The sequence below is a fragment of the Protopterus annectens genome, chromosome 3.part1, assembly GCF_019279795.1.
Source record: "Protopterus annectens isolate FY-2018-M chromosome 3.part1, PAN1.0, whole genome shotgun sequence".
In the NCBI taxonomy this organism is placed as follows: Eukaryota; Metazoa; Chordata; order Ceratodontiformes; family Protopteridae; genus Protopterus; species Protopterus annectens.
In genome coordinates this window covers 248,054,463-248,070,192 of record NC_056732.1, presented here as the reverse complement: position 1 = coordinate 248,070,192, position 15,730 = coordinate 248,054,463, and the positions used below count along the sequence as shown (strand labels likewise).

The window sequence follows — 15,730 nt, the reverse complement described above, 5'->3', positions numbered from 1 at the left end:
ATACAGAGACAGAGCTTTTAGGTGATCAGTTTAAGACAGGGAATTCATGCCCTGAATTCTCTTGGTGAGAAACCTTTGTGGACATTCCAACTGTTACAAGTGTCTAGTTAGATACTTGTCGAAGGGGGCATTGTATTCAAAAATAGGTCTGAAACGGACCGAGTAAAGTGGCAGTATAACTTCCTTTGACCTGAATGCCAAACCCCTACCTGTAAGTTGGGCAACATGGAAGGATTTTTTTACTATCTTATCTACATGTTGGTCATATTGGTCAAAGGCTATAGATTGCTGTCTACATATATGCCCAGATCCCTTACTACTGGGTGGACTGTTAGGGGTATTTTATTGATGGAGTGATTAACTAGGGTTCAGTGTTTCCCAAAGGACATTATACTTCATTTTTTGGCATTGAGTTTTAGGCCATGGCTTTAGTACTATTCATTTGTTGGTGTTAAACCTTCTTGCAAGATGTTGGTAACTTGGGGGAAGTCAGTCATAGCTCCAAATTTAAAGTCATCTGCATACTTGGTGAGACAGAGGTCTTGAGCATTATATTGCCTTCCAAGGAGTAGATGTCAAACAGGAGCAGGTCCAGCATGAAGCCCTGGGGTATTGTGCTGGTGACTGTTTTCTTGGTGGTGGTGATCTCTCTGATCCTGACTTCTTGGGTTCTGTCTGTGAGCCAGCCAGCCATCCAGCGAGTTATGTAGGAGTTACACCTATCGCAGAGAGCATGTCAACAATGCTAGAGTGGGGTACTATATCAAATGCCTTGGCTAGGTCAAGATACAAAATTTGCACTGTTTTATCCTCACCCATTGGTTTTGTGACCCCTTCAAGAAAGTTTACCATGTTAAGTAGTCTTGACCTTCTCTTAACAAAGCCAAGCTGGGATGGGTCAAATGTCTATGGGTTGCCAATATCCTTGTTTATCATTTCCATGATAATTTGTCCCATGGCTTTGCATATTAGGTTTGTTAGACTGATGTGCCTCTATTTTCATGCGTAATTTGATGGTCCAACAATGTGGAGTGGAATGATTATTACAGTCCTCTATTCACTTGAAATGTAGTCTGTTTCATGGCTGTAGTTAAAGAGTGCCTCAAATGGACCTAATAGGTCATGCCTGTTCAGGAGGCAACCGGGGATGTTGTTGGGACGCATGGAGGTGGTGTTCTTGACCTTAGTGAGTGCTGACAGCACCTGGTTCCTGCTAATTGTTGGATGCAGTATGTTGGATGGGATTTTACATGGTGGAACTGGGGAGGAAAATGGGGATGAAGTTTGAGCTGAATTTATCATCTAGTAGATTTGGTATGTCACCCTTGTCGGTGAAGGTGTTAGCAGTCATTGCCAGTTCAGCACTCTGCTGTGTGTAACATTTAAGGTTATGAAGTGGGAGGAACATGTATGATTGTCCTTAGGCTACCAGGTTATCCTAACCTTGTAGTTGGCCTTGTTGGACTTAATTATATCTCTTAATTTGTTCTTTAGCTGTATAAATGAGCTTTTGTCTTTAAGGAACTTGCTCTTCTTGAATTTGGCCATGAGTTTTCTTCTTTTATTGTATACCTTGTTTAGTTGAGGATTCCTTCAGTGGTGTTTGTTTTTAGTGTTTATTTTGGGTTTATTTTTGCTAGGTATGGTAACCTCTAAAAAGCCATTCACATGTTTGTATTGGGACTCTGATGATCTCAAGGTTAGGAGGAGCTTTGAATTTTGACAAACTGTCACTCAATAAGATGTAGTTTCTCTTAGAACAGTTTCTGTTACTGGTTTAGCTGGGCTTTCCAGGTTGATGTTTACTTCAATGGAGACAGCTTTGTGATCTGACTTTACTAATGAGAATGTAACATGGGAAGGGGGAGGTGACACTCTCCCATGTTGGTGAGAACTAGATCCCATATGTTTGACCCTTTGGTTGGTATGTGCACTACTTGTTCCAGGATTTGTGTTAATAAAGTCCCGGAGGCATTGTGTCTGTGAGTTCAAGGCAGTGTATGTTTCCTGGCTATAGAATGGTGGCTAAAGTCATCCATTAATAGGTGCTTGGTTGGATGGTGAATGCCTGTAGTAGGTTTAGGCAAGAGTCGTTAGACTCTAGGGGCATAGATGGTGACCTGTAGCTAGTCATTATATGGTGAGGGACCTGAATCTGTGGCGACTTGCACATGAATGAGGTCCATGGTATTTTTTTTTTTATTTATTTATTTATTTTACATTTGTTGACCGGGCTAGTCTAGCTGGATACATATCCTTTTCGAGGAGGAGCCGAGGAGAAAAGAAAAAAAGCTAAGAAAAAATAACAAAAACACACACTACAATTAGTTAGAGGTACAACATTATAAAATAAATACATCAATATAACATATATATATAAAAAAAAGAAAAAAAATAAGGAAGTGAGGAGGTGAGCTAACAAGGTAATGTGAGACAAAGGATGGGGTACAGGTAAAAATGGTAGAGAGAAGCTTTGAGAGGGAAAGAGGAGAGGACTAACTATACTAATAGGAGGAAGTAGTCTGGACTTAGAAGGCACAACCAGTGGGACTTTAAAGTATTCTCTGAGACTGTTTTGAATTGGTCTCTGAGTGATGCAGTGAGTAGAAAAGTAGAGGGGAGGTTCAATGCTTTCCAATAGAGTTTAGAGATAAAAAGCTATTATTCAAGTTATTAGATTGATACTTTGTTTGCTTTTATTTGTTGAAGACTACTTAAACTTTAAGTTGGTGTAGGGGTTCTCATTTTTTTTCTTTTTTGGGGTTGGTTTTTTTATTTTTTAAATTAATTTGAGTATAGTTGATGAGTTTTAAGAAGATTGGGCAGTTCTAGCCAGCCAGGTTTCCCTGAGTTGAGGCAATGGTGGGGGATAAGTGAGGGTGTAAATGTAAATAAAAATAAAGTGGGTGGTGGTGGTAAAAAATTTATTGAGCCACGCTTATTGAGGGGAAGGAAATATAGGGGAGGCATACAGTATTATCCTGTTTAACCAACCTAGAGTTCTTTGTTGCTAACATAGATTGAAACAGCTCCACCTTTGGCACCATTCTGTGCTGTAGTTTGTCTAAATGTATGTAAGTCAAGTCTCAGTCAGGTCAGAAATGTTTACATTCTCCGAGTGAGGAGGGCTTTAAGGGTGGAGAGTTTTTTTGTTTAGGCTCCTAGCATTGAGCAGTAACACCTTAAGCCTGTTTGGAGACTTTTTCATTATGATGGTAATTTTATCTTTTTGGCATTGCAAAAAAGCTCCAAGTGGTGGATAAATATTTAGTTAGTATCCATAAGCCCAGGGAGAACAGGTGCAGCTCATCCTTGGTAAAGCAACAGGGTCTGTTGACTATGTCCTCCCATGATTGTAGGTATTGGATCCCCCTAGAGTGCTAAGCCAATTATTAATATCAGTCATTCTATGTACACACTGTGGCATCATCTCAGATAAAAGTAGAATGCTGGACATTGTGACTACAAGCTTTTAACATAATTTTACATAAAAGGATGCAGCATAAGTCAAATATGTGGTTGCCTAGAGAACTGCAAGATGGGAGTTGTGGGTGGATGGTTTGTGCATGAGATATTGTAGCTAGTTAAAGATTCATGAGAGACATACAGTTACAGACAGAACCTGGGTAATGAGGAAATTACTGATAGTCAAGGTGTGTTATTGTTACTATCAGTTCCTCTTTATACAAGATAGTCCCTGTTACTGCAGTTGTGTCCTGCAAAATAAAGTGAACAATTCTAGATATCCTGAGATATTAGTGGAATAGTTCCAATGGCTCCTCTTATAGTTGCATAAAATAAGTATCCAAAATAATTTAATTTTATATGGAACAACAAACACAACTCAAATTCTACAACACTGAGCTTTTATTTTAACAAAAAAAGTGAAGTCTAGCATTTTGCAATGGTTGTAGGCATGGTTTGTCCTGCAAAATCCAACCTTTCAATTAAAGATGTCCAACGTTGGATACTTTAGTCAAATATAAATGTGCTACATGTTCCGCCACTGACACTTTTGACAGTTGGGAGGTACTGGTGTGTGTTTGTGTGTGTGTGTGTGTGTGTGTGTGTGTGTGTGTGTGTGTGTGTGTGTGTGTGTGTGTGTGTGCGTCTGTGTGCATGTGAGTATTCCTAATTTATTTTTATTTTATTTATTAGCTGAAAAGATAATCCTGCAGCCTTTACCTTCTCAAACAAATGTTCATGTTTATATGAATACACACACACACATATATGTATGTATCTATGTATATATCTACATATATATATATATATATATATATATATATATATATATATATATATTTATATATATATATATATATATATATATATATATATTTATTTATATATATATATATGTGTATATATATATATATATATATATATATATATATATATATATATATATATTTATATTTATATATTCATATACATATATATCGGTCTACTTCAAATAAATGAAACAGCACTTACTCGATGATGAATTTACTGAGAAGACACCACGGACAACTACATTACTGACTGTGGTTACATGGCAAGTGTTGCTAATGAACTTTTTTCTTTCCATTTTGTAGATTATGTTTTTATTTTAAACTGGAACACTGTATTCATGTAAAACACTGGCCAACAGAAGCCAGAGCACAACAGAGATATACAGTCCACAAGGTTACATTTACACCTTGAATTTTGTTGTTAAGTTGAAATGTACTTAATTAGTTAATAATCTTTAAAACATTAACAGTCTAATCATAATACTATCCCAAACAGAAACATAGAGATCTGTCATTATTAAAAGTGAGCAACGTGTTATAGTATTTGTAAAGTAGGACTAGAAATCAGTACATTTATCTGCTATGGTTATTTCATCAAGCAAACTGCATTGCTTCCAGTCTAAAGTAAAAAGCAGTTATATTTGTTTATATCATTCTTTGTGGGAAATTAAGAATGGTAAATGTCCAGCTAGACAACAGCACTGCAATTAAAAAAAAACTTCTATTAGCTATTGTTTTGTAAATTACACTATTTTAAAACAAAGAAAAATGTTTGTATATGAATTATAACCCATGCTATTTTACTAAAGTATCCAACGGTGGACATCTTTAATTGAAAGTTTGGATTTTGCAGGACAAACCATATCTACAACCAAAGCCTCAGCCTTTATTTATTTTTAGCTTGTGCTTGCATTTATTTCTGAAATTTCTGTGTCTGCACATATTTAGCTTGTTACCATTATCTAGGGAGGTATCATAGTTAAATGGATCAGTGAACACTTATTCCAGACTAATTTTAAAGAGCAGTGGTGAACTATGCACGAATACTTCAAAACTTGAGTGCTTACAGTAATTTGATTGGAAACAACACTGTAAGGTGAATAGGATGACAAGGCACTGAGAGCAATAACTGCAGCTTGGTTTACTATAAAAAAAATAACAATTAGAAGCACAAGTGTTGAGAACCGTGATGCATTTGATCACCTCATGAATATTAAGTAGATCAGATGATCAACAATACAGTGTCGAAGACCGGTTACCGATAATAACATTGCAATATCACATTGTTGAAACCCTGTGAGTCCCTAAAGATCGTCAAAGTATGGGGACTTTGAACTGGTAGGGATACATCTTTCAACAGTTCACAGTTACTGTTACCTGCTCTGCTATACTGACTTCTTATTCTTTATTCCATCAGTACTCAGCTTTACCAAGGGATTGAAGAAGGAGCTTTGTTATATTGACTGACCATCAGCAAACTACCCAAAGATGTTTCCAGTACATGACTTTTGCAACAAAAACTGGAATGAATTTTATTCACTTACAACAAGTTCACAGCACAAACATACTCTACATTGAAGCAGCTGCACTCTAGGCTGACAGTATGCCTGAAGGTATACATCATGTTAGAAAAAAAATATATATATATTTCAAGATTATTTCAAAAGCACTGTCAGTTGGAACTGGTAGGAATGCAGATTTCAGCAACTTACAGGGACTGTTTCGCTCTCTCTTACACTCACATAGAATATTTACAGTCCATCAGTGCACTGATTCACTAAGGAACTTAATGACAATTTAATTTAGATCATTTAGATTTAAATTCTACTGAAACTGTACCACCAGGTACTAAATATTTATAAGTGTGGCTAGAAAATATCACTGTAACAGCTTGCTAGACTGTGTTTTTCTTTTATTGTGTGTTTAAATGCACGACATCGCATGCGCAACGTTCTTAAAGATGAAACTACCTTGTTTTCACACATTTACACTATCGACATTTTCAACAACTTAATGGTTGTCGCACATCTGAATATCGGAGATGTGTCTCTCGTGTAAGTGACTTACAATATTTTGGTAGTAAACCCAGCAGCGTGTTATACGTTTCACATTTGCATGGTACTTCAGTTTGCACTAGCTCTATAATTATGTCAAAACAAAACAACAAACAAACAAAAATAGAGTACACATAAAAATCATATTTATTGTTGCAAACTTTTACACATCTGTCCTTATCAGAAACGTGCTTCTTAATAAATCTGGTTGTATGTTCATTTAGTGCCTTCATGTCACTTGCAGAATACTCATTACTTTTCTGTTCTTATAGTAATCGGCTACATTCTAAGCCTACAACAGAGTCAGCACTGGTGATTTTCCTCAATCACATTTTTTTGTTTTCTTGTACTATTATACTTTTGATTGTTGTTAGTTCCAAAATGTAGTTTTAGTTAGGCAATGTTTTTTCTTATTAATAGTTTGCATTGTTTGATTTGAGCAGAACCATGGTATTGACTCTACTTCACATCATTTTTTTATGTCATTGTACAGTGATTTTTGTCAGCCTTGCCGTAGAAGGTGAACTAGTACCACATCTCTGCTGCAAAATTTTCCCATGTTGTCCTATTACAATGCACAATTATGCCTACTTCCAGCAAATGGCTTGTATCTTTTAGGCTCTCAGACTAAGCAAGATAACATGGATGACTCTTTTTCATATTTATTCAGTATTTGTATATCTGTTGTTTATTCAAATGTTCTTTTTCCATACATTTGTTTCAGGAAGGACTTCCTACTGATGTGTTAAAAGTTTTTGAACTCCTGATTTCTTTATACTGATCTTCCTTTTTCATGTCATATAAACCTTGGCAAAGAACAGAAAAACAGGCAATCAGTCTGATTTAGTAAAAGTCATGGATATCTGAATCATATTTTATGTGCATGTACTTTTCTTATATAAATGTTCCATGTAGAGGAGTATCTAACAAATGACTCTTTGTTTTGTTTTGTTTTACAGCCCTGGTGTCGACTCATTACAACAATTTATAATTACTTTGTTGTAACAAACTTTTTTTGGATGTTTGTGGAAGGCTGTTACCTACATACTGCTATAGTGATGACATATTCCACAGACAAATTGAGAAAATGGGTCTTTCTTTTCATTGGATGGTGTAAGTATCACCTAATTTATACAAATATTGTCAATGTTAGTTACTCTGTAACAATTAAAATTAAATGGAATCTAGTCAAGATTTATTACAATTAATTGAAAATCTGATTTTTTGTACAGTCAAAACAAGTATATTGCTTTGGATTGGCTGGATATAGTCTGGGAATATTTGAAAAAGATTAAAGTAGATTCAAAACCTGAATGTAATTTTGAAAAAGAGTGATTAAGAAGAGTTGGAGTGGAGGTAGGTAAAATAAAATATTTGTTGAAAGGAAAGAATGAAGAGGTTACATATTATAGCAATCGCCCTCGGGACCAAACGAAGACAACCGTGGGTAAATCCTGCATTACCCACACCCAGAAGTGGGTTATTGCTATTATACTATGACATTAGAAAAAATAATTACTTTTCTTAAATAATGGCATCCTCTTTGCCCTTCTGCAGCTCTCTGGTATGGCAGTTCTGATGTACTGCACATGCCTACGTAGTACATCAGAGCTGTGAAGAAAGCAAGATCTCCATTGCTTTTAAATGGGTAAGCAACGAAATGTCCATTGCTTATAAACCCATTAACGGAGATCTTGCTTAAACCTGTCTCACTATGTTAAATGGGTTTAACATTAAGCAACTCTCATGTTAAACCCATTATGTTAAAGGAGTTTAACATTGTTAAACTATTAAGACTTATACTAATGGAAAAGACCTTTGCTGGCCAATCAGCATGCACGTTTTGGAATATTAATGGAGGGTCATGGTATAATTGGATATAACAATTTGTAGGAATTTAGGGTAGACAGTACAGGAACACTATAGAGAGTTGTTAGACCACATCAGAGGCCTATACAGTAGCTGGTTTAGTAAATCTAATACATAAGTGGAGTGAATACATGTGGTGCAGGGAGTTATACTTATTAGAGTACTATTTATGTGTAGGAATCTCCTACCAGGGAAAGATACAAAGTGGATTCAGAAGATACAGGCAAGTTGTGGTAGGTAAGTGCAAAGCAAAAAGAAGTGTAAAACATTAAAAGAAAGATTTTTTTAAGTAGTAACAATATTTTCAAATGTTTCATACTTGGCCATGATTTTGTACAGTTTAGATGATTTTGTACCACATTTGTTTGTGCTAACCACTATTTATTATCTGAATTCTGTCATTTTGCTATGTCTGCCTTCAATCATCTGTTAAGGCTTTCCAAACATGGTGTTATGTTAGCACATCAATAAAGAAGCACTACTTCCAGCAAAAGCTGAAGTGTGGGGGGGGGGGATCATCAAATGTCTGGATGTTAGATTCCATTTGCATTTGTTTTACAGAAAAAAGTAAAATGGCAGATATTAACATTAAAGGGAACAGATTCATTAAAACAGGAACTATCAACATCATTAAAAGAAAATAGAAATTATTTCGGCATTACTGCTATCCATATGTTTTTTAAAGAAGATCTTGGAGGTGTGGAAAGTAGAAAGATGAAGAAGTAAAACATTCTTGGAGTTCAGATTAATGAGTTATTTATTTTTTATTTATTTAACATTTGTTAAACAGGAAAGTCCGACTTGGAACAAAGCCAATTTTCAGTGGAGGCCCAGGGAGAAACACTCAAGAGGTATGTTTTTGTAAAGTGGGATGAAACTGGAGCACCCAGAGGAAACCCACATGAATGTAGGGAGGACATGCAGACTCCTCATAGAAGGCACCCCAGCCGAGAATCAGAGAACATCTTGCTCTGAGGCAACAATGCTACTGCTGCACCACTGCACCATCCATTATGGATAACCCCAATTATAAAATACAATGAAATGCAATGAAAACTCTGAATTGGATGAGACAGAGGAGAAAAAAAAGAATAAGGTAGATGACTTTTTGTATAAAGTGGAAGAGGAGGCTTATAGGAGGAGATTTATAAAACTGAAAGAAGGTTTGGAAAGTTTTGGCTTGAAGGAAGGGCTTTGGTAACAGTTTACAAAATTGATATTAACTGTTAAGGCTTGGTTATTAATTGAAGAAGTAATCAATTGAAGAAGAAGAGACAGATGTCAGTGTTCATTATGTAGATGCAGAAAGCTGTAGATTAGTTGAAAGTAAATATGTCCAGGTGATAAAAAAATAAATAAATAAGAACAATTTAGGATAACGAGGAGAGTGCAGTTATATTTGAAGTAGAGTGAAAACAGATATTGAAAAGGTACAATAAATTAAAAGTTATACCTATTATATGGTATGGGTATATGAGAAAGTTGCATAGGTGGTTCAGAGCTCCACTTCAGTTACAGAAGGTGGGGGAGTGGTAATATTGTGGGCACTGTAGTGCATGTAGCTTAGTTCTGGCCATGAAGAAAGTGTGGATTAATGTGAATCTATTTGTCCTCAGATAATATTTTAACTGTCAAAGTTCAGTGGTTGTTTATGGATTTAAGTGTTCCTGTCGTCGTCCTAAGTTTTTGGGGCAAACTAAAAGGAAGCTTACATTAAGGATACAAGACAACATTAGGTTCATAAAAATTGTACTGTTCGTAGTGTGACTCAACATATATGTGAATTTCATGGAGGCAATGTTGATTCAGTGAGTTTTTTCAATCCTTGCCACTGTTAGTATTTTAAGGGGTGGCAAAAGATATGCTTTGTTAATTAATAAAAAATGACATTTATTTTGATGTTTAATATTTTAGCTCTAGGTGGTTTGAGTAATGATTGTGATTAGGCACTGTTATTAATAAAATAGGAGTCCATATTAGATGAGTTTTGATTTATTATTATATTTTGATTTTTATCTTTATAATTTTACTTCCATTTTATGACATGCCATGTTATTATTAACTTAATTTGATGGGTATGTATTACTTAATGGGTGCATATTGCTCATGGGTTCAAATATTAACTCTTTAATTATTTTAAATTATTGGAAATATATATAAATGATGGTGCTGTTAAGTTAAAAAGTTTTGTCTCAGCCTGAAGGCAGGAGCTGAAGCAGTACGGGGAATAAATTATATTTTTGTTTCCAGTCTTCCAGCATTGTGGTATGATAGGTAATACGGTAATTATAGGAAAAGGCAAGCAATGATAAAGCTAAATAATGGAAAAGAAGTAGAAAAGAAATAAAGAAAGCTATGTTGAATGAAGATTCAGCAGAAAAGTGGGTTACCGTTAGTGGCAAATGAAGTTGGAATGTAGATAAAGAGTAGAAAAAGATTATGATGAAAAAGCCAAATAAAAACAAGTCAAAATGTAAATCTGAACAGGAATGAAGAGAAGAGCAGAGCAGATTCTCTCTGAACAGCATGCTTTATGAATTGAAGAGTAATAGATGGGACTATAGAAAATGCAACAGTTTTATGTCTAAAACAAGATGGTATCTCCTACCACAACTTACAAGATAAGAACAAAGAGGAAAGGAAAGTACAAAAACTACAAAAGAGTAGATCTGAAGTAGTGCTTGTAACACTGATGCAGAAATGTAATGTAATCTTTGTAAAGTGGAAAGACCATTATTCTTTTGGAACTTAATACATCATATATTAGTGTACAGTGTTATCAGACTGGGCATAAATTAGGTATAAAGAAGTCAAGCAATAACAGAAAGCTGGAAAACATGCTTAATTTCCAATAATAAGGTCAAGTATCTAAAGGAATATGTGGGCATATTTAGACTATATTAATCGGACATCAGAGAAATATATACAGAAGAGTTAAGGACTTGTACAACAGAAGTTGGGAGGTATAAATATTGTGATACAGAACAGATTGTGGTATCAGCCGTATTAAATCTCTTTATCATAGTTAAAACAACATAGTCATGTTAAAATGCTTTGAAAGTGCTGTATATGATGGTTTCAGCAAACTACTGGGGATATAGGAAATACAGTGGATCGAAAGAGTTGACAAAATCATACAAAGAAATTTAAGAAGTTCCAGAAGAAAATGTATGATAATTTAAGAAAGCAAAATATAAAATTTCATGGGAAATATACTGGGTCAGCTGAGTAAAAAAATCACATTGACTGTCAAAGAGAAGCTACTGATTATTAAGGAACAATAACAGTAGTGGCAGTGGTACAGTAGGCACCACTCTCAACTTTGGTGCTGGAAGACCAGAAGGTTGTGTGTTATATTTCAACTAAAGGTGATTGTTTGCTGACACTGCAGTGCAGGGCAGTATTAGGGAGTGCTGTACTCTTGACTATGTTGTCCTTTGGATGAGATATTAACCCAGTGTTCCATCTTTTGAGTTGGTGGTAGTTCAGGTGGATGTAAAAGATCCCATGACATTTGTTTCCTAATGCCCTGGCAAATTTTACCCTAGTAGTAGAAGTACCACCTCAGGTTTCCTCTGAAAATAAGTCATTACCTGAGTGGGACTAAATTGGTTAATAGTGGATAAACAAAGAAATTAAAATCTAAAAATAAAAAAAAAATTAAGTGAGAAACCAGTGAAGGATTGAAAGGTGGTCTTTATAGTATAGCATGATTAATGACCAAAACAGGTGATGAATATCTCTCAAGGAAATTAGGAGAATACAGTATACTGAATATATAGAAAATATGTTTAGTAAATAATTAAGGGTGGCTGTTCTGGCAAGAAATATGATTTTGTGTTGGAAAATCACAATGATAAGATAGATGGAAAGTGAATGATGGGCAAAAATAATTTCAGATGAACTTGATTGATCATAAAAGTAAAAACGTTTGCTGCTAAGTAGAGAAGCTTTTGATATAGAGCAAGTTTGATCTGGTCAAGGTAGAAAATTGGTTAAGGAAGTTGAGGGAAAAAAAAACAGCAGTTCCCGATGGAATAAGTAATGTATATTTGTATAATCTATAGGTATAGCTAAATATGTTTTGAAAGGAGGTTACAACCTTTATGTTCGGGCGGTATCACTGTCCTGATATACAAAAAAGTAGACCACATAAATTCAAACATGTGGAAGTACATAAATTTAGTGGATACATTCTTTAAGATTTTTTTTAATTATGCTGCAGGATTTAAAAAATGGCTAGAAGAAATGTGCGTTTATTACACTCATTTGCAAATATTGCAAAGAAGTAAATGTTAGATGCTTGTTTGGTACTACAGCATGTGACTGAGAATGCAGACAAGTAAGGAAATTGGCAGTGTATCTGTTGTGGATCTAGAATCTGCATTTGATAATGCAAATAGAGGAAACTTTTGTTCAGTTATTGAACATTGTGAAAGAGATAAAAGAAATGGAGATGGGATCTTTAGAAATGAGAAGGAGAAAAATATATAGAAATAAAAGGAATTTGTGAGAACAATAAATACGGTTAGGAGGAGTGAGGTTTAAAGGAAGGTGGGAATTAGGTAGTTTATGTGATATTGGAGTGACCGAATAGCTAGGTAACTACAGCAGAGCTAGTAAGGGAGACTGCTAGGAAGGTGTTTGTTGTGACATCTGGACAGTGGAAGGAGGACAAGGAGACACAGTGATGGAATGAGAAAGTACAGGAGAGTATACAGAGGAAGAGGCTGGCGAAGAAGAAGTGGGATTGTCAAAGAGATGAAGAAAGTAGACATGAGTATAAGGAGATAAGGCGCATGGCAAAGAGAGAGGTGATGAAGGCTAAGGATAAGGCATATAAAGAGTTGTATGAGAGACTGGACACTAAAGAGGGAGAAAATTACCTTTACCGATTGGCTAGACAGAGGGACAGAGCTGGGAAAGATGTGCTGCAGGTAAGGGTGATAAAGGACAGTGAGGGAAACGTACTCACAAGTGAGGAGAGTTTGTTGAGTAGATGGAAAGAGTACTTTGACGGGCTGATGAATGAAGAGAATGAGAGAGAGAGAAGGTTGGATGATGTGGGGATAGTGAATCAGGAAGTGAAGCAGATTAGCAAGGAGGAAGTAAGGACAGCTATGAAGAGGATGAAGAATGGAAAGGCTGTTGGCCCAGATGGCATACCAGTGGAAGCATGGAGGTGCTTAGGAGAAATGGCAGTGGAATTTTTAACCAGATTGTTTAATGAAATTTTGGAAAGTCTGAGGAGTGGAGAAAAAGTGTTTTGGTACCTATCTTTAAGAATAAGGGTGATGTGCAGAGCTGCAGTAACTACAGAGGGATAAAATTGATCAGTCACAGCTTGAAGTTATGGGAAAGAGTAGTGGAAGCTAGGTTAAGAAGGGAGGTGATGATTAGTGATCAGCAGTATGGTTTCATGCCAGGAAAGAGCACTACAGATGCAATATTTGCTCTGAGAGTGTTGTTGGAGAAATACAGAGAAGGTCAGAAGGAGTTGCATTGTGTCTTTGTGGACTTAGAGAAAGCATATGACAGGGTGCCTAGAGAGGAGTTGTGGTATTGTATGAGGAAGCCGGGAGTGGCAGAGAAGTATGTAAGAGTGGTACAGGATATGTACAAGGGTAGTGTGACATTGGTGAGGACTGCAGTGGGAGTGACAGATATGTTTAAGGTGGAGATGGGATTACATCAAGGATCAGCTCTGAGCCCTTTGTTATTTGCAGTAGTGATGGACAGGTTGACAGATGAGATTAGACAGGAGGCCCCGTGGACTATGATGTTTGCAGATGACATTGTGATATTTATTGAGAGTAGGGACCAGGTTGAGGTGACCATGGAGAGGTGGAGATATGCTTTAGAGAGGAGAGGAATGAAGGTCAGCAGGGCTAAAATAGAATATATGTGTGTAAATAAGAGGGAGGGTAGAGGAATGGTGAGGATGCAGGGAGTAGAGTTGGTAAAGGGATCAACAGTTCAGAGTAATGGTGAGTGTGGAAGAGAGGTGAAGAAGAGAGTACAGGCAGGGTGGAATGGGTGGAGAAGAGTGTCAGGAGTGATTTGTGACAGACGGGTACCAATAAGAGTGAAAGGGAAGGTCTACAAGAGGGTAGTGAGACCAGCTATGTTATATGGGTTGGAGACGGTAGCATTGTCGAAAAGGCAGGAGTCAGAGCTGGATGTGGCAGAGTTAAAGATGTTAAGATTTGCACTGGGTATGACTAGGATGGACAGGATTAGGAATCAGTATATTACAGGGTCAGCTCAGGTTGGACAGTTTGGAGATAAAGCAAGAGAGGCGAGATTGCATTGGTTTGGACATGTGCTGAGGAGGGATGTTGGGTATATTGGGAAGAGGATGCTAAGGATGGAGCTGCCAGGTAACAGAAAAAGAGGAAGGCCTAAGATGAGGTTTATGGATGTGGTGAGAGAGGACATGCAGGCGGTTGGTGTGAAAGAGCATGATGCAGAGGACAGGAAGAAATGGAAACAAATGATCTGCTGTGGCAACCCCTAACAGGAACAGCCAAAAGAAGATGATGATGATGATGATGATGATGATGATGATGATGTGATATTGGAGTGAATGACAATTGTTAAAAAAGAATAATATATAAGACATATAAATGAAAAATGTGTACATGGTTTGTTTTAATTTCTATTGATTTATATGTGTCTATGTCTTAATTGATAGTTTAATAAAGATGCTTAAAATGTTCAGCATTTAAAAAATGTTTATTGTAAGTTCAGTAAGTTTAATACCTGCATTATATAGAACCAGTTATGACTTATAATTGTCGACAGTTAAAATTTGGGACAGATAACAGAGTCAGGTAAGGATGTATACTAGATCACTTACTTTACTTGATCCAGTACACAATCTTTTTTTGCAAAGTTCAAAGAAATAAAAATGGTTCAACCAAGAATAAACAAGATTCCTTTTCCAGCTATTGGATATGCAAATGATATTATGATGGTGGCAACAACATATGTCAAATTGTCCAAATAGATTAAACATATACAGTGCCTAGATTGTTACATTTCAACTTACTATTTGTCAAAAGAATACAGGCATATTGAAGCTTATGATCGTTAAATTGAAAACAAAAATGTAAGATTTTGGAAAAGTTAACTGACGGAGAAACTGAAACAGTAAATATATAAAATCTGTAACTTATTTTTGGATTGTTTTCTTATCTAGAGAATTTTGGGGAAGGCACTTTGAATACCTAAAACTAAAAATCAGCAAAAATTGCTATGTACTGCATGCTTTAGATTTGGAGTTTAGATGCATGATGATTAGTTTATAGCTCATAAAATCAAACATATCCCATTTGCTACAGTTTGGCACAGAAATGTGATCCATTGACAAAAAAAATTGGGGTTATTAAACCTCTATATGAAACGCTAAAGAAAAGGTCTGCATTTATTGAGATTTAAATAAGATTTGAATTTCGAATTATAAGTAGGTAAACATTATTGAACAGCCAGCTATTAACTAGTGAACTAGTTTAATCAAAACTCTGAGCTTAA

The 15,730-nt window shown here is 35.8% G+C and overlaps 1 protein-coding gene across 4 annotated transcripts in view; it reads left to right on the top strand.

The window, feature by feature from the left end:
- LOC122798078 (corticotropin-releasing factor receptor 2) overlaps positions 1 to 15,730 on the top strand; it is a 1,424,487-nt gene that overhangs the window by 868,989 nt on the left and 539,768 nt on the right. For all 4 annotated transcript variants that reach the window (XM_044066741.1, XM_044066740.1, XM_044066742.1 and 1 more), the window contains one exon: positions 7,288 to 7,441. In XM_044066741.1, coding sequence (XP_043922676.1) covers positions 7,288 to 7,441 — 154 coding nt within the window. The remainder of the gene's footprint in view (positions 1 to 7,287; positions 7,442 to 15,730) is intronic.